Below are 24,828 nucleotides of genomic sequence, written 5' to 3'. Positions count from 1 at the left end.
GACGAGAAGGGAGAGAGAGAGAGAGGGGAGAGCGAGAGAGAGGGAAAGAGAGGGTCTGGCAGGGAGAGGGAGGAGGGAAGGGAGAGGGAGAGAGGAGGAGGAAGGGGACATGAGATTGATGTGATCAGACTTTGTTTGTGTATGCACATGTGTGAGAAAGAGAAAAGGAGATAGAAAGCAAGAGAGCACGCAGGGGGTGGAGGTAGGCAATGTGAAGGCGTTATCTAGAGAGAGGGATGAGAGGAGGAGGAACAGGCTGGCACAGACAAGGAGAGAAGCAGACACATCTATCCACACTGCGAGGAGTGTGTGAAAGGTTTCATGTTGTGGTCTTGCAGCCTTGTCTGGGACACTGGATGAACCGGGTCAGAGCCCACTGCCATCAGCAGGGATGGAGAGATGCCAGACTGCGTGCTGATTTAATTGAAGGGTTCATCCTCCCACGGGAGGAGTAAGGATGAAGCAGGTCCCAACTTGCAGCCCAGCCAATTACTGCTCAGTGCAAGGTGCTGATGCAGTTGCCTGGCAACCCCAGTCTGCCCCCCCTCCCCCATCCTCTGGCTGCTGCTCGGACTAATTAAAGGCCTGGCTCTCTCTGCATTGCTGCAAGCTTCTCTCATCAGCTAATTCCCTGGGGCTTGGGGTGGAGAGGCAAGAAGGGTTCTCCATGCGGCACTGTAATTTGGTTTACAGCATTTAAGCATGTGCCGGAACTTGGAAAACAAAGACAGCAAAGCAAAAAAATTTCCTTAGGCTTTTGCAACCTTTGAAAAATAAATGAATCCATCAGCTGTATGAGTGTCGGATGTCATGCTTTCTCAGAACAGAACATACTTTGACCAAACAAGTAATCTTTGAGCTGAAGACAATTGGACAGCAGAATCCTTGGCCGAGACACACCGGGGAAGACCATCCATGGCTGAAAGAGAGAACACCCTCTGCCCCCCCCCCCCCCCCCCCCCCCTCCAGCTTGTGTGGACATCCCAGACTCTCAGTGTGATAACCACCATTGCACCACTCCATTGAATGTTGATCACGGGTTAGGTAAGAGTGCACAAATAGAGAGAACTTTGTTGCTTTTTCATTGCGCTGGGAATATTTTGTCACGTCCCAAACTAGGACCTTTCATTTGAAGGGGGCACCTCAGTCAGTCAGTGCTGCATCAGCACCTTAGGCTAAATATTCCACTCTTACTCTTACACCTCCGACTCATTTCAGTTTCAATCGATGGATTAGAGCAAGATCGTTAGTCCACATCAATAGTCTAATCCCTAGTTATTTCCTCTGTGGTTTCAAGATTTAAATTATATCCTCTGTGGTGTCAAGATTCAAGAGTTCCCACTGAGGAAGCCAGGTCTGGGAGCAGATAGACCTATTGGGCAGCACAGTAGCACAGCTCATACAGGAAGTCATATCATATCATATATATACAGCGCGGAAACAGGCCTTTTCGGCCCACCAAGTCCGCGCCGCCCAGCGATCCCCGCACATTAACACTATCCTACACCCACTAGGGACAATTTTTTACATTTACCCAGTCAAATTAACCTACATAGCTGTACGTCTTTGGAGTGTGGGAGGAAACCGAAGATCTCGGAGAAAACCCACGCAGGTCACAGGGAGAACGTACAAACTCCTTACAGTGCAGCACCCGTAGTCAGGATCGAACCTGAGTCTCCGGCGCTGCATTCGCTGTAAAGCAGCAACTCTACCGCTGCGCTCTCACAAATTCGATTGAGTTTTTTTGAGGAGACGACAAAAGTAATTAATGAGGGCAGGGCAGTGGATGTTATCTGGATGTTATGTAATTGATGAGGGCAGGGCAGTGGATGTTATCTACTTGGACTTTAATAAAACATTTGACAAGGGCCTCATGGTAGACTGGCCCAGAAGATTAATGCACATGGGATCCTCGGTGTGTTGGATATAAAACTGGCTTGATCGTAGAAGATACAGGGGTAATGGTGGAGGGATGTTTCTCTTACTGGAGGTCTGTGACCAGTGGTGCTCTGCAGAGATCGGTGTTAGGAAGGAGCTGCAGATGCCGGTTTAAATCGAAAATAGATACAAAATGCTGGAGTAACTCAGAGGCACAGGTAGCATCCACAAAATGCTGGACTGGAATATATATGTGGTCTAATTATTGTTTGCAGATGACATGGAAAATGGTGGAATTGCGGATAGTACGGAAGGTTGTCAAAGAACTCAGCAGGACTTAGACCAGCTGGAACTTGACATTTGGGCAGAGAAATGGCAGACAGAGTTTAATCCGGACAAGTTGGAGGTGCTGAATTTTGAGAGGTCAAATGCAAGAAAATATACTGTAAATGGCATTGACCATTAGGAGCACTGATGTACAGAGAGATCTTGTGGTGCAAGCCCATAGAACACAGAACAGCATAATGCAGGAACAGGTCCCTTGGCCCACATGTCTGTACAGAGCATTATGCCAAATTAAACCAACGTCTTCTGCCTGCAGTGATCCATATTCCTCCATCCCCTGCATATCCATCTGCCTTTCTAAAATAATTTCAAACATTACTATCATACCTGCTTCCACCACCACTCCTGGCAGTATGTTCCAGGACCAACCTATTTAAAAATAAACGACCCGCACATCCACTGTAATCGTCCCCCTCTGGCCTTTACGCTATGCCCTCCAATATTTGATGTTTCCTCTCTAGGAAAAAGGTTCTGATTGTCTACCCTCTCTACACCTCTCATAATTTTATAAAATTCTTTTCAGATCTCCCTTCAGCCATTAATGCTCCAGCGAAAACAATCTGAGTTTGTCCAACGCTCCTTATAAATAATACCCTCTAATACAGACAGCATCCGGTAAAACTCTTCTGCACCCTCTCCAAAGCCTCCAAATCCTATCTGTGTGGGGCAACCAGAACTGCATACAATATTCCAAATGCAGCCCTATGCAAAGTTTTATAAACTGCAACATGACTTCCTGACACTTATACTCAATGTACCAAATCAAAAAATAGCTCTGTGAAAGTGGCAGGTGATAAAGAAGACATATGGCATACTTGCCTTCACAGGTAAGTGTACTGAGTATAGGTTAGGAAGTTATGTTGCAGTCATAGAGTGATACAGTGTGGAAACAGGCCCGTCAGCCCAACTTGCCCACACCGGCCAACATGTCCCAGTTATACTAGTCCCAGCTGCCCGCGTTTGGTCCATATCCCTCCAAACCTGTCCTATCCATGTAGGTGTATTGTTTTAGGTAGCCCACATCTGGAGTATTGTGTGCAGTTCTGGTCACCGCTCTACAGTCGTTGCCAGTCGTTTCTCTCACATATGGTATGATTTGACTGGATAGTATGCAAACAAAGTATTTTACTGTGTTTTGGTACATGTGACAATAATAAACTATTACCAATACATTGCTCCAGAAAGAAAACTAAAATCTGTGTCAGAGCCATTTCGCGTTTATTTGTTATTTAGTATATTATATTATTTTGCATCCTGCTGTATCATTTTGGACACTAAGAGGTTAATACCATGCTTACATATGGGCGGGGCGGCGCCAGACACTGTCCGGCTCCGACATATTTCTTGAGTTCACGCGAAGAAGCGGCTGATAGAAGTTCAGCCAAAATAAGCTGTCGACATAAATCGGCTAAAGAACCTGCTGATAGAATATCAGCAAGAAATCTCTGCTGGAGATAAGATCTGGCAGTTCGTATCAGTCACGTAGGGTACGGTAGGACATTAGATTTTTACCAAACTAATCAATAACAAGTCGATGACAAGAGATATGTCTATATGTTATATTGCAACTTCAAATAAACGACTAACTTCAAATGAAACGTTGGAGATGTCTGCTGTTGATTGTTTGCATCAAGAAAATATCGTTCCAACTATCCTATGTCAACGGCAGTTTTGGAGTTTGATAGAAAGACGAGGAGCTGGCCGTAATAATCTGTAAATCAAAAGCTGTCACTGGCTTTTAAAGAAAAGTCCACAAAGCAGTGACAAAAACTCGAACCACTTTACTACGGCCCTCTTGGGGTGGACTTTTGTTGCCATCGCCCCGACTGGGCCTTCAGAGCACTGCAGCCCCTTACCAATGTGGTTGGCTCGTATTTGCCTTCTGAGAGGCCCAGATGCCCAAAGGGGGGCATCCCCCCAGGGCAGGTGAGGATGGCGATGTTACCAGCAAAGGCCGCTGCCTGAGGTTTGTGGGGCAGTGTTGGGACAGTAGATGTCATCCGCATCCCCTCCCCCCACGCCCCTGATTCAGACAACCTACCCGTGTGCGTCCTCTGGTGGGCCTTCAAGTGCGAGCTCTTGGTGTAAACTTTCCGACAGTCATTAAACTGGCAGCGGTGGACCCTCTTCTTGTTGTCGGGGGAGATCTCCAGCTCACCCTGCCCGCCCTTGCTCAGGCCCTTGACCAGGCCGAGGCCTGCCTTCCTCTGGATGGCCTTGACTGGCCCACTGTCGGCCACCGGAGGGTGGGGCGGTTTGGTCAGGTGCCTGCCCAGCTCGGGCGAGGAGGGAGGGGTGAGCGAAGTGACGGCGTTGAGCTGGGCCGGGTTGACCAGGGCGGGGGGCTCGATGGGTGTCTCCGCTGTGGTCTGCAGGGTGAAGGGTGCCTCCGGCTTGTGTGGCGAGGTGGGGGTCGAAGGCAGGTGGCTTCTGTCCGAATGCTTCCTCAGCTCGAGGGGCTGCAGAAAGTCCGGCAGTTCCTCCTCCCCACTGATCGCCGAGGAGGCGCTCAGCACGCACTCCAGCAGGGGGTCCGACAGCTTCTTGGGCTCCGTCTGAAGGTATCGCTCCAACTCCAAGCATGTCTGTGGGCAATCAAGCAAAAACAGAAGTATGAGCGGACCATACTTTATATAGCACCACGACCAGCACGAGAACCACTAAAGAGGAATCAACCAAAAACAACAGAAAATCTGACGCCAAAGCAAAATGCCAGATAAACTCAGCAGGTCAGGCAGCGTCTATGGGGAGAGAAACAATCACGTTTCAGGTCTGCGATCCATCGTCAGAAGTAGGAAAGAGAGAGCTGCAAGTGGTGTCCAGCAGGAGACTGTATAGAACAAAGGGGGTGCCTGCAACAGGATGAATTGATCTGGCATCAGCTCACAAAAGGGCTTTGAACTGAAACAATGACTGTTCCTCCTCTTATAAATGCTGCCTGACCTATTGACTGTTCCCTGCTTTTTATTTTGAGTTCCCAACATCAACAGTTTTTAATCTGATTTATCAGCCCATTAAACTCTATAAAGCATTAATAGTGAGGGATGGTACTTGTCCAGACTTACAGCAGCACAAATAAAAAACTGAACAAACAGGAAATTATTTTTTTCCAAGAAATGGAAAATGTCAGAAAAACCATGCAGGTCTGGCAACGCCTGCGGAGAAACAGTTGCTGTGTCCGATCAACAGCCTGTGTCAGACCTGAGAACAAGAGAAACATGATAAATGGGATTGGTATGGTGGGCATGGATATGATGGGCTGAAGGGCCTGTTTCTGACTCCGCTCAAAAACACATCCAGTCAGAGCTGGATCACATCACCTGTCCCAACACAGACCCTGCACTCTACACCCATCTACAGGGAGCTTAGAGAGATAGAAAGAGTCCAGGCACTTGGCTGAGGAATCAGAGATTGGTTACAGCACAGAAGGTGGTCATTTGGCCCATTGTAGTCCTCCACCGTAACAGGCCTCTCATTCCAAATGTATTTATCCAATTTCTACCTATGTCCAGATGCCAAACTCACACTGCATAGAAAATAAGCTTCTCTGATTTTTTTACTCAGATATTTATAGCTTAATCATGCCCTTGACGAGCATAAAACTGCCAATGCTGGAAATGTGAGATGAAAACAGAATTCTGGAAACATTCAGCTGGTCAGGCAGCATTTGTGGAGGGTAACACAGGGTCAATGTTTTAGGTCAAGATCCATTCATCAGAATTATTTTAGACTAGACCAAGGGGACCCATTGGGCTCTCCTGCATTGGTGCAGCACCCTCTCCTCCTCCCCTCCCCTCTCCCCCCCATCCCCCTTCCCCCCCTCACTCCATCCCCCTCAACCCCCCTTATCCTCTCTCCTCCCATTCCTTCCCTCCCTCCCTCCCTCGGAGATAGATTTAAACTTTAAAATGTGAATAACTTTTAAAATATAACACCGATTTCAATGAAACTTTTTCCATTAGCACCATGGGACGACGGTGAGTAAGGTGGGCCTAAAATTGTCGCGCTATCGTGTACCATTTTGGCTGTAGTTCAGGAACAAACAAGCAAACAAACGAGAGTTTTAGTATATAGATAGTTCCTTATGATGCAGAAGGAGGTCAGTTAGCCATTGAGTTGATGCATGTGTTTAGTGAAGTCAAAACGACCCCATTACTCCATCTATCTCCCACCCTGCCCTTTAAATCCCTGCCAATTCTCCCACCATGTACCCAACACCTGGGGAAAATTTTCTCATCAACCCAACTGACTCTGCAAGCTGGGAGGAAATTAGATCACCCAGAAGAAGCAGGGAAGAAAGACAGCTCCCACACAGACAGCAGCCAAGGTCAGGATTGAACCTAGGTTGCAGGAGCTGCGAGGCAGCTGCACCACCCGCAGCACGACTGCAATGCTTCTTAATCTGCTATAATCCACCCCAACAACAGTGGCTCACTCTCAGTCTCTGAACCTAAAGTGCACGTGCTTGCAATAGAGCAGTGGCATAAAAATGTCCCCCTTAAATCTAGGTAATCTTGTAGAAAATAGCAGCCCTTCACACCACTGGTTTTAAGACTTTGATCTCTTCACTAAATGTAAAGACATCTGCAAATCAGCAGGGTTCCTACACCCAATCCATGTAGATCTCCACAGCACAGTAACAGGCTCTCTCAGCCCAACTCATCCATGCCAGCCATGATGCCTATCTGTGCTAATCCCAGGTGTCTGCATTAGGCCTGTATTTGTCTGTGCCTTTCCTGTCTAAATCCCTTTTAAACATTACAATTGCCTCTACCACCTCTTCTGGCAGCTCACCTAGTGAACTGTCATGGTGCGCATGGGAAAAACTAAATTCTGTCAGCACCGGAAAAAGTGAAGTGGTTTTGTCAACACCCACCCTCTCCATCTATGGTCCAAGATACACAGAGGGTAGTTACAGGGAACAGCAGAGTGCAAGGGATGGGAACTCAGCAGGTATGGAAAATATACAAACCTGTTGACCCCGGAAATCTGAATTAAAAACAGAAATCGCTGGACACACACAGCAGGTCAGGCAACATCTGTGGAGAGGTTATAGGGAGAAGGCAGGAGAATGAGGTTAGGAGAGATAGATCAGCTATGATTGAATGGTGGAGTAGACGATGGGATGAATGGCCTAATTCTACTACTATTCCTTATGGCCTTAGTAAAACAGAGCCAATGTTTCAAGTCAAAGGCCCTCCATTAGATCTGGTTCGTTTGTGGTGGCAGAGAATCTCTTTGCAGATGCTGAGTGTTTCCAGTTTTCCCTGATCTTTGTTCTTGAAAGCGGAAGAAAGAGGGTGGCTTTGTTAAATTAATAAGAAAATACAATTAGTTGCTAAACTAAACCTGTTACACAGTCTGCAGTTAATTGGAATTCACCATCCTCGGTGAGAAGAAATTTTGGGAAATTCAGTTTAAATGACCACCATCATCCCAAGCTTTGTAGCTATGTCCCTTGCTTAAGCCTCTACCACTAGTGGGAACAGTTCAACGTCCACCATGTCATCTCACAAAGAATCCTATATATTTCAGTGAGGTTACCACTCACTCTAATAATCTTCACAAGGCTCAGGGGTTTGACAGCAGTGACAATAAAAAAGGTGGAGAGAGAAAAAAAACAAAGTGTTTTGCCAGAGTTCAATTATACATTAATGCAAGGGAATAGAGGTGATGGACCAAGTGAAGAGACAGACCTATGGGAAGGCGAGTGCAGATGACAATCTTGCAGGGGTTAACGGCAACTGAACATTCCTGGGCACTGGGGTCTCAGGCAAGAAATCCAATTGGAATGAGATGTAACAATGTTGTTTGAGATAAAAGCTAAAGCCATGAAGATGGATATGGATCATGTGCAGGCAGATGAGATTTGTTCAATTTGACATCATGTTCAGAGCAGGCTTGCAGGGCCTTTGTTCTCTGGATGATATAATCGAAAGCTTAACAAAATGAGGCTATGTAGGTTGAATTGAGGAGCAAAAACAGGGCATTGGTGGATGTGCATTTGAAAGAGGTACAAGGGCAGATATTTTCCATATTTCCTTACAAAAAAGGCCATTCAGCCTATTGAGTCTATGCTGCCTCATAAAACAATCGCATTCCTTCTAATTTTCCCTCTATTCTATTATTTGCACAATTCCACCAACCATCACCATCCTCCTCCCCCCACCCCCCCCCCCCAGATTCCACCACTCACCTACGCAACTGGGTCAACTTACAGTGGTCAATTAGCCCAATGACCAGCATGTTTTTGGGGATGTGGGAGAAATCCAGAGGGGAAATCTACGTGGTCATTGGGAGACTGGGCAAACATCACACAGATCAATGCCTATACTGGGAGCAGGTTTCTAGAAGCCTATTTGCCTATTCAAGAGACCCAACAACAGCAAGGCTGGGGGTGGAGGGAGGGGTTGAACCTGCTTGTTGAGGCGAGGTTGTTAGCCTGGGAGAAGTTAATGTAACTCAGAAATCTCTCGTTGACGTTACTTCTACAGCTCCTGGCAAACCTGCCATCTCTTCGCCCAAGGAAAAGATGCAGCAAGTGGAAAGGAACACCACCTTCAAGTCTGACAACACCCTGACTTGGAAATATATCGGCAGCCCCTTCATGTCACCGTCTAAATCCAAGAACCCTCACGCCAAAACCACTGTGGAAGCACTTTCCTCAGAAGGACTGCAAAGGGTCAATGAGGCAGCTCAACACTACCATTTGGGCAGCACGGTGGTGCAGCGGTAGAGTTGCTGCCTTACAGCGCCAGAGACCGGGCCATGAGTGCTGCCTGTACGGACTTTGTACATTCTCCCCGTGACCTGCATGGGTTTCTCTGTGTGTGGTTTCACCCCACTCCAAAGATGTACAAGTTTGTAGGCTAATTGGCATGGTAAAATTGTAAGTTGTCTCGAATGTGAAGGATAGTGTTAGCGTGTGGGAATCGCTGATTGGCGCGGACACAGTGGGCCGAAGGGCCTGTTTCCACACTGCATCTCTAAATTAAACTAAACTAAATCTGAAGATAGACACAAAATGCTGGATAGAAGTATGGGTGACATTTCGAGTTGAGAGATAAGGAAGGGTATGGTGTGAAAACGAGACACTTCCTTCCTTATCCTTCCTTATCTCTGTGTTCCCCTCTCTCCTGACACTCAGTCTGAAGAAGGGACTTGACCCAAAACGTCACCCATTCCTTCTATCGAGAGATGCTGCCTGTCCCGCTGAGATACTCCAGTATTTTGTGTCTATCTTCGGTGTATACCAGCATCTGCAGTTCCTTCCTAAACTAAATCCGGTCCAGGGCAATAATGATGGTCCTGCCAGTCACACCCAGGTTTCAAATATATAAATAAATGGGGGAAAGAGGTTATGAGGTGAGTGATCAGCCATGATATTGTGGATAGGAGAAGAGGCTCAAGGGGCTACTCCTGCCTCCACTCCTCATGTGAAGGAAGAAACTGGAGATGCTGGTTTAACCGAAGATAGACACATAAAGCTGGAGTAACTCAGCGGGACAGGCAGCATCTCTGGAAAGAAGGAATGGGTGAGGTTTTGGGTCGAGTGTGAAGAAGGGACTCAACCCGAAACGTCACCCATTCCTTCTCTCCAGAGATGCTGCCTGTCCTGCTGAGTTACTCCAGCATTTTGTGTCTATCTATTTCTCATGTCCCACTACTATGGAAAAGGGCCAAGGCAGACAGTTCTGAGGCACACCAATTGTACTTGGCGCCGATGATATTTGGCAATAGTGGATGGGAAGCAGAAGGCACATCAGGATTGGTGCAATGCAGATGTCCAGGAGGGGGTGGTGAGAAACACAGGCTGTGCCCAGGAAACAAACAGGGTCTGTTTTACTCACGCCCATTACTCAATTTTGTCCATGAGTTGGACAACTTCATGATTCACTCAAAAATGATAACAAAACCTCCACAGCATTGAAACGGACGACATCAAAGTCACATCAGACTGATCAGAAATAACAATGACTAAAAGTGGAGGGAAAGAGAAAGGAAACTAATTTATAGAAACACATGTATGTCGGACTTTAACAATGAATATTATAGGAGCTCCTTAGTATGTGTAGGGGTATTCTTACGTTCCATACAGCATGGAAATAAACCCTCGTCCCAACTCATCCCTGCCGGCCCCTGAACATTTGTAGCCTATATTACCTTGGGCTAATCAGGAGGTAGCTCACTGCCAACAGCTCTCCTCCAGCTGTACCTTTCCTTGACACAAAGAAAGGTCAGAGTAGACCCTGGGGAGGTGAAATGTGGTCTCCTCCACTGACCTGAATGCTGGAAGATGAGTATTAGTGTTGAGCTGCCAACAGTTTATCAGCCCTGTTAATAGAGTCCTTCGGTAGGACCATGGGCCTTGGCATCAGCCTGGGAGACCAGGAATATCACCCGCAAGGGCATGCAACTAAGCGCATAGATATACCCGTCCCTTTCGTGTTGAAGATGGCCTTCTTTCTGGAAAAAGATATACGTCAAGACTGAATTTAAAAGTTTCGAGGAAGTTGATCTGTAGATTTGCCCTTTACTTTGACATTTGATAATGTAGTTTCTACAGAGAAGGATTCCACAGAGTACAAATGAAGGTTATTTTTCAAGGTTTCAAGGTTCATGTTGTTAGTTATGGGTTCAATATTGGTTGAGGACATGGATTGCTCTCCCTTGTGTTAAGGGTGAGCAGAGAGTTTAATGGCTCCTTTGAAAAGGCAGCTACTTCTACAATGCAGCACCAACCTATAGCCTGCACTGTGCCTTTGTCTCCAGAGAGGGACTTGAACCCACCACCTCCTGGCTCAGGGATGGCATTGCTGCTGACGGAGGAACTGCAGCTCCACATGACCTAGCTGCTCCTGAAGACCTTTGCTCATCACCAGCTCACCACCTCAGGCCACAGGGATTCCTCTTCCCACTATCCCCACCCCCTCAGTGACCCCCTCTGCCACTGCCAACATTTGCACACCGACGCTCCGTACAGGATAAAGCACATAGCTTGGACCCAGCCTTCCCATGTGTTGTGAGAGGGATAATACTGGAACACATGAATGGAAATGACTCCAGTGATGAGCTGATCTCCTATTTCCTCCAGAAGAAACTGAAGGCTTCCCAACAACTTTCACCGTAGGTGGGGACAGAGTGCAGTTGGAATCATATTTAGCACAAAGGAAGATGGATGTGGTGGGTGGAGGTCAATCATCTCAGCCACAGGACAACTCTGCAGGATGATGTCCTAGGCTCATCAATGACTATCCTTCAATTATAATATATCTCAGCTAATGACTCTTCTTCAGTTTGGAAGGGCTTGCAAGAAATCACAAGCTACAAGACGAAACCCCCCGCTCCTTGGACAATCGAGTTCTACTGCAGGTTCTGTAAGAAAATAACTGCAGATGTTGGTACAAATCGAAGGTATTTATTCACAAAATGCTGGAGTAACTCAGCAGATCAGGCAGTATCTCAGGAGAGAAGGAATGGGTGACGTTTCGGGTCGAGACCCTTCTTCAGACTGATGAATCCTTCAATTATAAGGTCAGAAGTAAGTATGTTTGCTGATGATTGCACAATATTTAGCGCCCACGACTCGTCAGATTATGAAGCAGTCCACATCCAAATACAGCTGCAACTGGACAATATCCAGGCTAGGACTGATGGGTGGAAAGTAATATTCACACCACACAAGAGAAAATCCAGCTATCAGCCCCTGAAATTCAATGGCATTACTCTCACTGAATCCCCCACTATCAATATCAATAGACAATAGGTGCAGGAGTAGGCCATTCAGTCCTTCGAGCCAGCACCGCCATTCAATGCGATCATGGCTGATCACTCTCAATCAGTACCCCGTTCCTGCCTTCTCCCCATACCTCCTCACTCCGCTATCCTTAAGAGCTCTATCCAGCTCTCTTTTGAAAGCATCCAACGAACTGGCCTCCACTGCCTTCTGAGGCAGAGAATTCCACACCTTCACCACTCTCTGACTGAAAAAGTTCTTCCTCATCTCCGTTCTAAATGGCCTACCCCTTATTCTTAAACGGTGGCCCCTTGTTCTGGACTCCCCCAACATTGGGAACATGTTTCCTGCCTCTAATGTGTCCAATCCCCTAATTATCTTATATGTTTCAATAAGACCCCCCCTCATCCTTCTAAATTCCAGTGTATACAAGCCTAATTGCTCCAGCCTTTCAACATACGACAGTCCTGCCATTCCGGGAATCAACCTAGTGAACCTACGCTGCACGCCCTCAATATCCTGGGGATTTTTACCAGGAATTGAATTAGATTAACCATATACGCATTGTGACTACAAGAGCAGGTCAGAGGTTAGTATTTCTGTGGTAACTCATCTCTTGTTCACCATCCACATGGATCAAGTCAGGTGTCACGGAATACTCTCCATTTGCAACAGTATTCAAGCAACTTGACGTCACACAGGACATAGTATCTTGCTTGTTAGGCGCCCCATCCACAACCTTCCACTCAAGGCAGCAGCAGTTTTCTACCTCCTATGGAAGCACTGCAGTAATTCACCAAAACTCCTTAGACAGCACCTTCCAAACCAGTCAGAAGACAAGGGCAGCAAAAGAACACAAACACCACCAATAGAATTTGCCCTCCAAGCCAGACAACATCCTGATTTCAAAATATATCGCCGCTCCTTCACTATCGCTGGACCAAAATCCTGGAATCCCCACCCTGACGACACAGTGGGTATGCCCACACCTCAAAGTCTGCAGTGGATAAAGGAGGCAATCGCTTCGCTCTACACCTGCGCTCGGTCCGCGTTGGCCAAACTGGTCTCCCGGTGGCCGAGCACTTCAACTCTCCCTCCCATTCCCAGTCTGACCTTTCTGTCATGGGCCTCCTCCAGTGCCATAGTGAGGTCCACTGGAAATTGGAGGAACAGAACCTCATATTTCGCCTGGGCAGCTTGCAGCCCAGTGGTATGAACATCGATTTCTCCAACTTTAGATAGTTCCTCTGTCCCTCTCTTCCCCTCCCCCTTCCCAGATCTCCCACTGTCTTCCTGTCTCCACCTATATCCTTCCTTTGTCCCGCCCCCCGACATCAGTCTGAAGAAGGGTCTCGACCCGAAACGTCAGCCATTCCTTCTCTCCTGAGATGCTGCCTGACCTGCTGAGTTACTCCAGCATTTTGTGAATAAATACCTTCGATTTGTACCAGCATCTGCAGTTATTTTCTTATACCATCTTCTCAAAGGAAGCTGGTAATGGACCATTAACTGTGAGCTTGGCCTGTGAAGCCCACATCCTTTGAATGAATAATAATGTCCTCTACCCCATCAAAGCACACAGCTCAATAATATTTAATAATTAAAGTGAAAATGGCACACACACAAGCAAAGACAAACACACAATTCCATTAGGAGTGCAGCATCATGAGATTGGTCTGCAGGACTGGGATGGTCACTTAATTGAGGGCAAATGCTTCACCTTTCCACAAGCATTTCCCAGTGCCCCTGCTAGTGTTTGCAATCGTAGGGGCATGGGGAAATGCTTTGATTGCTCCTGCACTCTTATCCGGATCACTGGCTGCAGGGTCCAGCACAAGTGGGAAGATCGGATGCCTCCCAGCAGGAGGTTTACACAACAATGAGGAAGAAATGAATTCAGCATGGGCTGGCAGCCCAGGCAGCTAATGAAATGGGACTCTACCGCGCTCACAAAAATGAAGCCGGTTTTAATTACACTGCAACTACAAAGACAAGAGATCCTGTGGGGTGAGATATGGCAGGGGGCAGGCAGGGCAATGTCCAATCACAAATCCCCCCCCATGGTTTGATCTAAAGTTGGAGGGTCATTACTATCAGATGATCATGGCTCAACAAAAACCAGCTTGGCATCGACTTGTAAGGAATTCCATTTGACCCCTTTACTGACTCTCGTCCCCACAACACCTCCCTTGTGCTCAGGTCACTACCTGCCCCAATATCTCATCACCATCTATATACTAAAACTCTCGTTTGTTATCTTATTTGTGACTGAACTTCAGCCAAAACGGTACACAATAGCGCGACAATTTTAGGCCCGCCTTACTCACCATTGTCACTTTAGTGATAATGCAAGTAGTTTTATTGAAATCGGTGTTATATTTTTTCAGTTATTCACATTTTAAAGTTTAAAAGGCGGGGTGGGGGAGGGTAGGGGGGAGGGGGGAGTGGGGGAGAAGGGAGTTGAGGAGAGAGGGGAGGGGGGGGGAGGGGAGGGTGCTGCACCAATGCAGGAGAGCTTTGGGCCCAATGAGTCCACTTTGTCTAGTATCATCCTAAAGTTCTGCTGGTCATCACTTCTGTGGAAGACCACTTCGACAGTGATTCTCACACTCTTGCCAATGCACCAGGGTCAATTTACAGCGGCCATTTAACCTACCAACCTGTATGTCCTTGGTGTAGGAGGGAACAGCAGATGCTGGTTTACACCAAAGATAGACACAAAATGCTGGAGTAACTCAGCGGGTCAGGCAACATCTTGAGATATCTGTGAGAGATGCTGCCTGACCCGTACATCTTTGGGATGTGGGAGGAAACCGGAGCACCTGGGGGAGGGGGGAAAAGTCCTGGTTCCTGTAGGGAGACCGTGCAAACTCCACAGAGGCAACACCGGAAGTGGGGATTGATTTCAAGCTGCTGGAGATGTGAGGCAGCAGCCCTACCAGCTGTGCCACTGTGCCACCCCCCTGGGTTACCTATGCAGATGTCAGCAAAGTCTCAAATCTCAATAAGTTCAGTGTACAAAAAAAAAAATCGCTTTGAGATGAGATATTGGTGACAATGGAAGGAAAAAGGGGAACATGCAGGGGGAGTCAATGTACAGACCATCTCAAGAAAACTGGGGCAATTGTCGGCCACAGACCCACATTCCTATACTATACATCTGCACCATGCCTTAGACTTTAGAGGTACTGCGCAGAAACAAGCCCTTCAGCCCACCAAGTCCGAGGCAACTAGCGATCACCCCGTACACTAGCACTATCCTACATACTAGGGACAATTTATGATTTTGCCGAAGCCAATTAACCTACAAACTTGTACGTCTTTGAAGTGGGGAGGAAACCGGAGCACCCTGATAAAACCCAAGCAGACACAGGAAGAACATGCAAATTCCATACAGACAGCACTCGTGGTCAGGGTTGGACCTGGGCCTCTGGCGCTGTGAGGCAGCAACTCTACCGCTGTACGACTGTGCCACGCTCCTCTCCTGTGCCTGTTCCCCATGGCCCTCAATTCCTCGATTTTTCAGAAGTACATCCACTGCCTCATTAAACACCTCCAGTGATCCAACCTCCATAAACCTGTGGGGCAGAGAATTCTAGAGATTCCTCCCCCCCTCCCATCTCTGAGATGGAACAGACAGACAGACAGGTTCAAGGTACTCAGTGGCCTGCCCACATTTCTGCCAGTGAAAACTCATTGTACTTATTTCCCCGTCATCGGTCAACTGCAACAATGCGAAGATAATAAGACATGTTAAAGAGGAACAGCAGCGATCATTTTATTTCTAAATCACACCCTAACTCAAACAATTCGCATCGACAAAGATCCAAATTGTGAGCATTTCTGTGGCAGGCTTTGTGTGTAAAAGGAGCCGCTGGAAGCCCAAAAGATGGATAAGGAAGCTGTGGGGAGTTGTTGATTGTTTAAAAAATATTGTATGAATTATTTTGCTGGAGGACATTCATATTCAGATTTGCTCAGTGTGTGGCTCAGCAGACACAATCCATCACCGGAGTTTGGCTGATAATAGGATTAGACTGAGAGGGAACAACACATTAGCTAATAAGGCAGCAAGTCCCAATCTCCCTTGAATCGCAGCCCAATTTCATTCCATTAACTTCTTCCATAAGTCAAGTCAAGTCAAGTCAATTTTATTTGTATAGCACATTTAAAAACAACCCACGTTGACCAAAGTGCTGTACATTTGATTAGGTTCCAATAGAAAAAAAAATGAAAACATACAGTAGCACGCAAACAGTTCACAGCGCCTCCTCAATGAGCCTCAAACGCTAGGGAGTAGAAATATGTTTTGAGCCTGGACTTAAAGGAGTCGATGGAGGGGGCAGTTCTGATCGGGAGAGGGATGCTGTTCCACAGTCTAGGAGCTGCAACCGCAAAAGCGCGGTCACCCCTGAGTTTAAGCCTAGACCGCGGGATAGTGAATAGCCCCAAGTCGGCCGATCTGAGGGACCTGGAGTTAGAGAGGGGGGTTAGAAGATTTTTGATGTAGGGGGGGGAGTGTCCATTTAGGGCTTTATACGTGAATAGGAGGAGCTTGAAGTTGATTCTGTACCGTACAGGGAGCCAGTGGAGAGAGGCCAGAATCGGGGTGATGTGGTCCCTTTTACGGGTACCCGTCAGGAGTCTCGCTGCGGCGTTTTGGACCAGTTGCAGGCGGGACAGGGAAGATTGGCTGATCCCAGTGTATAGGGAGTTGCAGTAGTCTAGGCGGGAGGAAATGAAAGCGTGAATGATTTTTTCTGTGTCGTCGAATTTGAGGAAAGGTTTGATTTTAGCTATGGTTCGAAGTTGGAAGAAGCTGGCTTTTACCACAGCGTTGACTTGCTTATCAAATTTTAATGCAGAGTCAAATATCATGCCGAGGTTTTTGACATGCGGTTTGACTAGGCAGGATAGGCTTCCAAGACTGCCTGTTATCAATTTGATGGAGTCGGGGGGGCCGAATAGGATGACCTCAGACTTGCTCTCATTTAATTGGAGGAAGTTCTGTGCCATCCAACATTTTATGTCCTCAAGGCAGTGTGAGAGGCTGTTTAAATTTGACTGGTTGTTGGGTTTCAGGGGGAGGTAAAGCTGAGTGTCATCGGCATAGCAGTGGAAAGAAATGCCGTGCCTTTGAATGATTTGGCCAAGGGGGAGCATGTATAGAGAGAAGAGAATGGGGCCTAGGATGGAGCCTTGTGGAACTCCGCAGGAGAGGCTAGCTGGAGCAGAGGAATAACTGCCTATGTTGATGGCAAAACTCCTATCTTTGAGGTACGAAGCGAACCAGCTCAGGGCAGTGCCATCAATGCCAACCGCGTACCGGAGACGGTCAATAAGGATGGTGTGGTCCACTGTATCGAATGCTGCGCTGAGGTCGAGAAGGAGCAGGATTGCACAGTCGCCGGTGTCGATGGCGAGAAGCAGGTCGTTGTGTACCTTCAACAAGGCAGACTCTGTGCTGTGGTGGGCTCTGAAACCTGACTGGAAACTTTCCAGGATGGTGTTTTGGTGCAGGTAGGGCACTAATTGGTTAAGGATTGCCTTTTCAAGGACTTTTGACAGGAATGGCAGTTTGGAAATGGGTCTGTAGTTGCTAGGCAAGGTGGGGTCTAGGTTAGGTTTTTTCAGTAGGGGCTGGACCACCGCGTGCTTGAAACTGGTTGGAACAGTGCCAGTGGCCAGAGAACTGTTGATAATAGAGAAGATGCTGGGACCAGCTATTGCAATGACATCCTTCAGAAGGGCAGTGGGGGCAGGATCAAGGGGGCAGGTTGCAGGTTTCATAGTGGAGACAAGCTTTGCAAGGGAGGATAGAGTGACGGGTTGGAAGCAGTCCAATTTAGATGAACAGACTAGTGAGACAGCTAGGTCACGGGTGGGAGGGGAAATGTTCATTCTAATATTCTCAACTTTGTTGGTGAAAAATTTAGCGAATTCTTCGCACTTAGCAGGGGACCCAACTAAGCTGGTACTGGGGGCGGGACATATGACAGAGGTAATTGTTCTAAATAGGACCTTGGAGTTATGAGAGTTTTTCGAAATAAGGTCGGAGAAGTATTGTGCTCTAGCAGACTTTACTGCTTCCTGGTATTTGAGAAGATTGTTTCTCAGAATTTCGAAGGAAATTTGAAGCTTGTCACATTTCCATCTCCTTTCTGATTTTCTGCACTCCCTTCTTAGGGCTTTGGTGGTGTCATTGAGCCACGGCCGACCTTTGGGCTTAGGCTTTTTCATTTTAAGGGGAGCGATAGAATCCAGGATGGAAGAGCAAGTGATATTAAATAAAGAGGCGAGATCCTCAGTGCTGAGATGGGGGGGAGAGGCCTCAATAGTGCAGATGTTGGGGGCAGCTGTGAGAGCCTCGGAGAATTTACTGGCAGTCAATGAATTTATGTCGCGGGAGTAGCGAACAGGGAGATGAGATTTTGCGGGAGATAAAGGCAGAGATGCGTCAAAAATGATAGCGCTGTGGTCCGATAGACAGGCTTCAGTAGTTTCAATGTTGTTGATTGGGAATCCGGACGATAACACTAGGTCGAGAGTATGGCCTAACTTGTGAGTGGGTCCCGTGGATTACCTTGGCTCAAATAAGATTGGATGGACTTTTATTTGTTTTAAAATGCAGGTGTTCAGGTCAAATCCAATTAGGGGCCACAGTTTAAGAATAAGGGGTAGGCCATTTAGAACTGAGACGAGGAAAAACATTTTCAGTCAGAGTTGTGAATCTGTGGAATTCACTGCCTCAGAGGGCAGTGGAGGCCAATACTCTGAATGCATTCAAGAGAGAGCTGGATAGAGCTCTTAAGGATAGCGGAGTCAGGGGGTATGGGGAGAAGGCAGGAACGGGGTACTGATTGAGAATGATCAGCCATGATCACATTGAATGGCGGTGCTGGCTCGAAGGGCCGAATGGCCTCCTCCTGCACATATTGTCTATTGTCTATAATTTAGATGGATGCTGGGGCTTAGATATTTTGGTTATGTTTGTTTGCAGGTTATTCCAGTCCATTTTCTGATGCTGTATTCCTTGCTGCTCTGTCAGTCAGCCCCTGGTCATGAGGAGGCATTTTCAGGTAAATATGCAAAATCCCCTCTTCCAACCAGCTTGTCGAGCTTCAGGAATTTGGAGACACAAAAGGTTTGTAGAGAATTGGATGGATTTTCTCAAAGGGGAAAGCAAATCTTGGGTGGTGCGGGAAAAGCTGATGAGTGGCTAATTGATGGCCAGCTCCTTCAAAGACCCAGCACACACACACAATAAACCAAATGGCATTCCCCACTACAGTGGAGGGAAGCAAAGGAAGAAACTTCATCCACAATTTTTGAAGAATTGTCGTGAACTGCACAGCACCGGAATTAAGTTGCCAATGGCACATTCACTTCAGGTCATCAGGTCAAGAGTTCACCTTCACCACATCCGGGGTGGCACGTTGTGGCACAGCGGTAGAGCTACTGCCTTACAGCACCAGAGACCCAGGCTCGATCCTGACCACAGTTGCTATCTATACGGAGTTTGTACATTTTCCCTGTGACCGCGTGGATTTTCTCCAGGTACTCTACTTTCCTCCCATAATCCATATTCCAAAAACCATGTTGGTAGGTTAATTGGCTTCTGTAAATTGTAAATTGTACCTAGTTGTGAGGATTGTGCTAGTGTGCGGGCTGATCATTGGTCAATGCAGACTTGTTGGGCCGATTGGGCCTTTTCCCATGCTGTATCTCTAAAATCTAAAGTCAATCCACGCGTGTGCACTAGGACATGCTGACTGTCAGAAGTATCTCAAGGTGAGATGCTAAACCAAGACTAAGACCTTTCAGTTTAGTTTAGCTCATTGTTATGTGTACCGAGGTACAGTGAAAAGATTTTGTTGCGTGCTAACCAGGCCTTTTCAAGTGGATGTTACCACCCTATGTACAAATTACAGTCATACTGCAGAGAAATAGGCCATTCGGCCCACCATGTCCATGTCATCCATATAACCTGTCCATGCTAATCCTATTTGGACTGCAGACTTCTATGATTCAATGTTTGGTTCAATTGCTTTCAAGATGGTTCTGAGATGCTGTGAGAGTATCTGCTTCTGCACTCTGAGGAAGCACACTTGAAACCCCAACTATCCTACGTGTGAAAAATATTCCCCCTTAGATCCCCTCTGAACATCCTGCCTCTCATCTTGGTTTAGTTTAGTCTAGTTTAGAGATGGAACATGGAAACAGACCCTTTGGCAAACGAAATACATGCCAACCTGTTCATGCTAGTTCTATGTTCTATCACTTTCGCGTCCACTCCGAACATATTATGGGCAATTTATAGACGCCAATTAGCCTACAAACTCGCATGACTTTGGGATGTGAAAGGAAAGCAGAACACCCGAAGGAAAAGGATGCGGTCAAAGGGAGAAAATGTAAACTTCACACAGACAGCACCTGAGGTCAGGATTGAATCTGGGAATCTGGCGCAGTGAGGCAGAAGCTCTACTAGCTGCACCACTGCAAAACGTATGTCCTCGTGTACTAGACATCTCAACTAGGGGAAAAAGATTCTTACTATATAATCGACCTATCGACATTACATTTTTGTTCACCTCTATCAAGTCTCCCCTGAAAGATAGATCATCCATGATTCAATGGTAGAGTAGACATGATGGCCCGAATGGCCTAATTCTGCTCCTGGGACTTCTGAACTGAGCCTCCTCTGCTGCAGAAAAAGCTGTCCCAGTCTCTCCTTAACGTTAACACCCCAATCCAGACCATTTGGATGGATGTTCTTCCCATTGACCTCTCCGAAGTGGATAATTAGCTATTTGGCAGCACCACTGGTTGCTGCAATTCTAGACTGCCAACAGCTTCAGAATGCCTGCAAAGCCAGTTGTTTGCAAAAGGTACAAACCCTCTCATTCTCTTCTGCTTTTCCCAGTCAGCTAAATTGTGCAATGATGGAGCTGCCCTCTAACCCACGGGCGATTCTGTAACCAGACAAAGGAGGTTGGTAACCGGCTGGGCACCTGGCTGCCTACGTACCTACGTCCCCATGTCCCTTCTCCAGATCGTGCTTCCTCCAGCCACATAGGATTGTGAGTCCTGGGAAAGACTAAGTCTTTATTCCACCAGCTGGAACCACAATACCTGAGCCACAAAAGTCATCCGTGGTGCAACAAAGAATTGGTCACCTTTTCATCCTTAAAATGCAAGAGCCCTGTTGGTAAACAGAATCATGGGAGGAGCGGTGAGAGGCACTGAATACCCATCCCACCACTACTGGTGCAAACCAGGAACTAAGACTCGAGAAGAACGTGGAGAAAGATGTTTGAAGATGACAATGACAATGACAAACCCAGACCCAGCTCAGGATAAAAAGAACACCAGTCCGTACAGGCAATCCCAGGTCCAGCACCATTGTCGACAGGGTTCCTCTCTGCAGCAAATCATCCAGTAGAATGACTGCAGGGAACCCAAGGTTACAGCGTTCAGCTGCACCTGCCAACTCTGTGCTCACTGTGGGAACATGGCCTATAATTATTCATCAACGTGTGCCCTTTGTTTACCAGCACACACAAGTTCAAATCCAGCTGCAACAGTCGTGGAAAAACAGGCACTGACATCTTGGAGACAGTAACGAGGTTTATTGCTCAGCTTTTGTCCCATCTGGATTGCCAATTAGCCACATGTGGCTAACATATGGAGCACCACTGGTCTGTAGATGTTGCTTGACCTGTTGTGTGCATCTGAGCATTCTGCTTTTTATAGAACTGGGACTACCTTGGTAAAGCTCACTCACTCAGTGCACAACATGAACGTTATACAGTAAATGTCCCTCAGACAGTCTTTGACGTTAAAACACTGCAAGCAGAATAGGCAGTGTTGCAGATTGATCCAATGTCTCTTGACATAAAAACCTCACATTGGTCTCAAACAGTTCCTGCTTAAAGCCCAGCATCCCAACACTCAATACTTTAATTCCTTTGTCTGGTAGCTTGACAAGTAAAATTAACTGGCTTGAAACAAGCAACAGCAAAAGAAATTATGTCCAAATATAGTGACGGTTTTGTTTGCCAATTTCTGCAGACTGATTTTCCAGTCTTGTGGAACAGACCATGATCAAGCAACTTGGACTGAATCGAGTGGCATGATGGATACTCACAGGCTGTGCCTCACACACCTCACTCAGCAGGTTATGGGGTCAAATCCAGTGCAGTGCTGAGGGAGTGCTGCACTGCGGGGAACCTCATCTGAAAACTGGTCTGCTGAAATGTTGCCTCTTCAAGGAGAGTTCTCCTCAACACCCAGTATTTCTCCCCAAACCATCCCCGAATTCAGAGGACAAAATGGCTGCTGCGTGCCTCTATGTCAAACTCAACTTCCACTAACCTTCTCGCATGGTGAACAATTATAACTGGCAACGTTCCACTTTCCTAATATCCCCTCGCACAGTTAATAAGATTCCGTAATACTGGAGCTCTGAACCTGGTCAACATAGACGGTGGCCTGTTTCCACATTGTATCTCTAAAAGTAAAAACTAAAAAGCTAAATGTAGCGCAAAGAAAAAAAGATTAAACTGCACATTATAGTGAAAGTTACAGAGAAAGTGCAGGTTAAAAGAAAGTGCACGGGCTATAAAAAGTTAGGTTAGAAGGCAACGACCACACCCTCGGCTTACGAGAGAACCGCTTAGTAGCAAGGAAGCAGGTATTCCATAATCTCTTGTTACATGCCTTCAAGCTTTTTAATCTTCTACCCAGCGGGAGAAAAGAGGAAAGGGAATGAAGAGTGGTCCGTGATTATGTTGGCTGCTTTCCCTAGGTAGTGTGAAGTACAGACGGAAATGATGGAGGGGAGGCTGGTTTGTGTGATGGACTGGGCTGTACCCCCAACTCTGCAATTCAAGCTGTGATGCATCCCAACAGGATACAATACCATACAATACAATACAATACAATATATCTTTACTGTCATTGTACAGGGGTACAACGAGATTGGGAATGCGCCTCCCATACGATGCAATAAATTAATTACCTAGTCAGTATTAATTTAAACAACCCAATGAAACAAATTGGAACAGTTTTAAAACAGAATAAAGTGCAAGTAGATCTGTGCCGGTTCACTGTGCGATGTGACCATCCGGCTCAGCAGGACCGATTCATAGCAGCTATGGCCCTGGGGATGTTCCTGAGTCTGGAGGTGCGGGCGTAGAAGGCCTTGTAGCATCTGCCCGATGGTAGAAGTTCGAACAGACTGTTGCAGGGGTGTGAAGAGTCTTTGTGAATGCTGGTGGCTTTTCTGAGGCATCGTGTGTTGTAGATGCCCTCCAAGGCTGGTAGCTGTGTTCCGATGGTCCTCTGAGCTCTATAGACTACCCGCTGATGAGCTTTCCTCTCTGCCTCTGTGCAGCTGAGATACCACACAGGGATGCCATGTGTTAGGATGCTCTCTATGGTGCAGCGGTAGAATGTCGTCAGCAGCTGTTGGGGTAGACCAGACTTTTTCAGTGTTCTCAGGTAGAACAGTCTTTGCTGTGCCTTCTTGACCAGCGCAGCAGTGTTATTGGACCATGTTAGGTCCTCCGAAATGTGAGTGCCCAGAAACTTGAAGCTGGACACTCTCGCCACACTGTCCCCATTGATAAAGATCGGGGCATATTCCCCGTTGTGTGACCTACGGAAGTTGATGATCAGCTCCTTGGTCTTGGTGGTATTTAGGGACAGGTAGTTATCAGAGCACCAGTCTGCCAGGTTCTATGGTGCATCTGTAGAAATTGGTAAGATTTATTGGAGACATGCCAAACTTCTTTGGTCTTCTGAGGAAATAGAGGTGTTGGTGCGCTTTCTTGGCCATAACTTCAATGTAAATGGTCCACGACAAACCGTTGATAATATTTACACCCAGGAAGTTGAAGCTCTTGACTATCTCCACTTCAGCAACATTGATGCTCTTACAATGTCTTTGCCTTGCTCCGGCTTAAGAGTAATATAGCCACACTGGACTAAATCTTCCTCAGGAGACCTTTACAGAACTACGTCCATGATCAATCCCATTGGCCACAATATAACCAGGCTGGGTGGAATTAGTACAACACTGGAGGCCTTTCAGCCCATCGGGTCCATGTCAGTTTCCCTGTGACATTACCTCGCACGACCATTAGCTCCCATTTCACTTTTCTACCACTACCCACACACCAGCGACACTTCTACAAGCAGCCAATTATCCTAATAGCCCATACGTGGGATGTAGGAGGAGCTCAGAGTACCCCCGGAAGACAATGAAGAAACCCATACTGCAGCCAACCACTGGAACTTGGGATTGAACCTGGGTCACTGGAGCTGTGAGGGAGCTTTGCTAACTGCTGTGCCAACTGTGATGCTCCAGTGTTATTCCGGGCAACACAACAGTGACGGAGTGTAAATGAATGTGTAATTCTCATCAAGCAAGCTCAGGTATCGGTCGACTAACCATGTCTATAAGCACAGCTGAGTTAACATGGAGAGACAGAAAGAGGCAGAGTAATGAAAGCGAAAAGCAAATAATTAGTTGTGACATTACAGGGTAGGGGACTATTCTGTTGCTGCAGCCAATCCCACTACATTTGGTGAGATTGGGTTTCAGAAACATGTATCCTCATGGACATTACATTCGAGGATGTATAAAAAACTTTTCACTGCATCTCGGCGCACGTAACAATAAACAAAACTACAAACCAGAGGACATAGGTTTAAGGTGAGATGGGAAAGGTTTAATAGGTACCTGAGGGACAACACTTTCACCCAGAGAGTGGTGGGTATATGGAATGTGCTGCCAGAGGAGATAGTTGAGGCAGGTACTATAACAAAATCTAAAAGACAATTGGACAGGTACATGGATAGGAAAG

At 46.9% G+C, this 24,828-nt stretch overlaps 1 protein-coding gene across 1 annotated transcript in view; it reads right to left on the bottom strand.

Annotated features, from left to right (window-relative positions):
* The window catches only part of LOC144596256 (Krueppel-like factor 7), a 75,283-nt gene that overhangs the window by 8,937 nt on the left and 41,518 nt on the right, over positions 1-24,828 (bottom strand). The window contains exon 2 of the mRNA XM_078404474.1: positions 4,265-4,808. Within this exon, the coding sequence (XP_078260600.1) occupies positions 4,265-4,808 (544 nt within the window). The remainder of the gene's footprint in view (positions 1-4,264; positions 4,809-24,828) is intronic.

The sequence above is a fragment of the Rhinoraja longicauda genome, chromosome 8 (genome assembly GCF_053455715.1).
Source record: "Rhinoraja longicauda isolate Sanriku21f chromosome 8, sRhiLon1.1, whole genome shotgun sequence".
NCBI classification, from domain to species: domain Eukaryota; kingdom Metazoa; phylum Chordata; class Chondrichthyes; order Rajiformes; family Arhynchobatidae; genus Rhinoraja; species Rhinoraja longicauda.
Note: the sequence above shows the minus strand (reverse complement) of the source record. Positions and strands in the feature narration are given on the sequence as shown.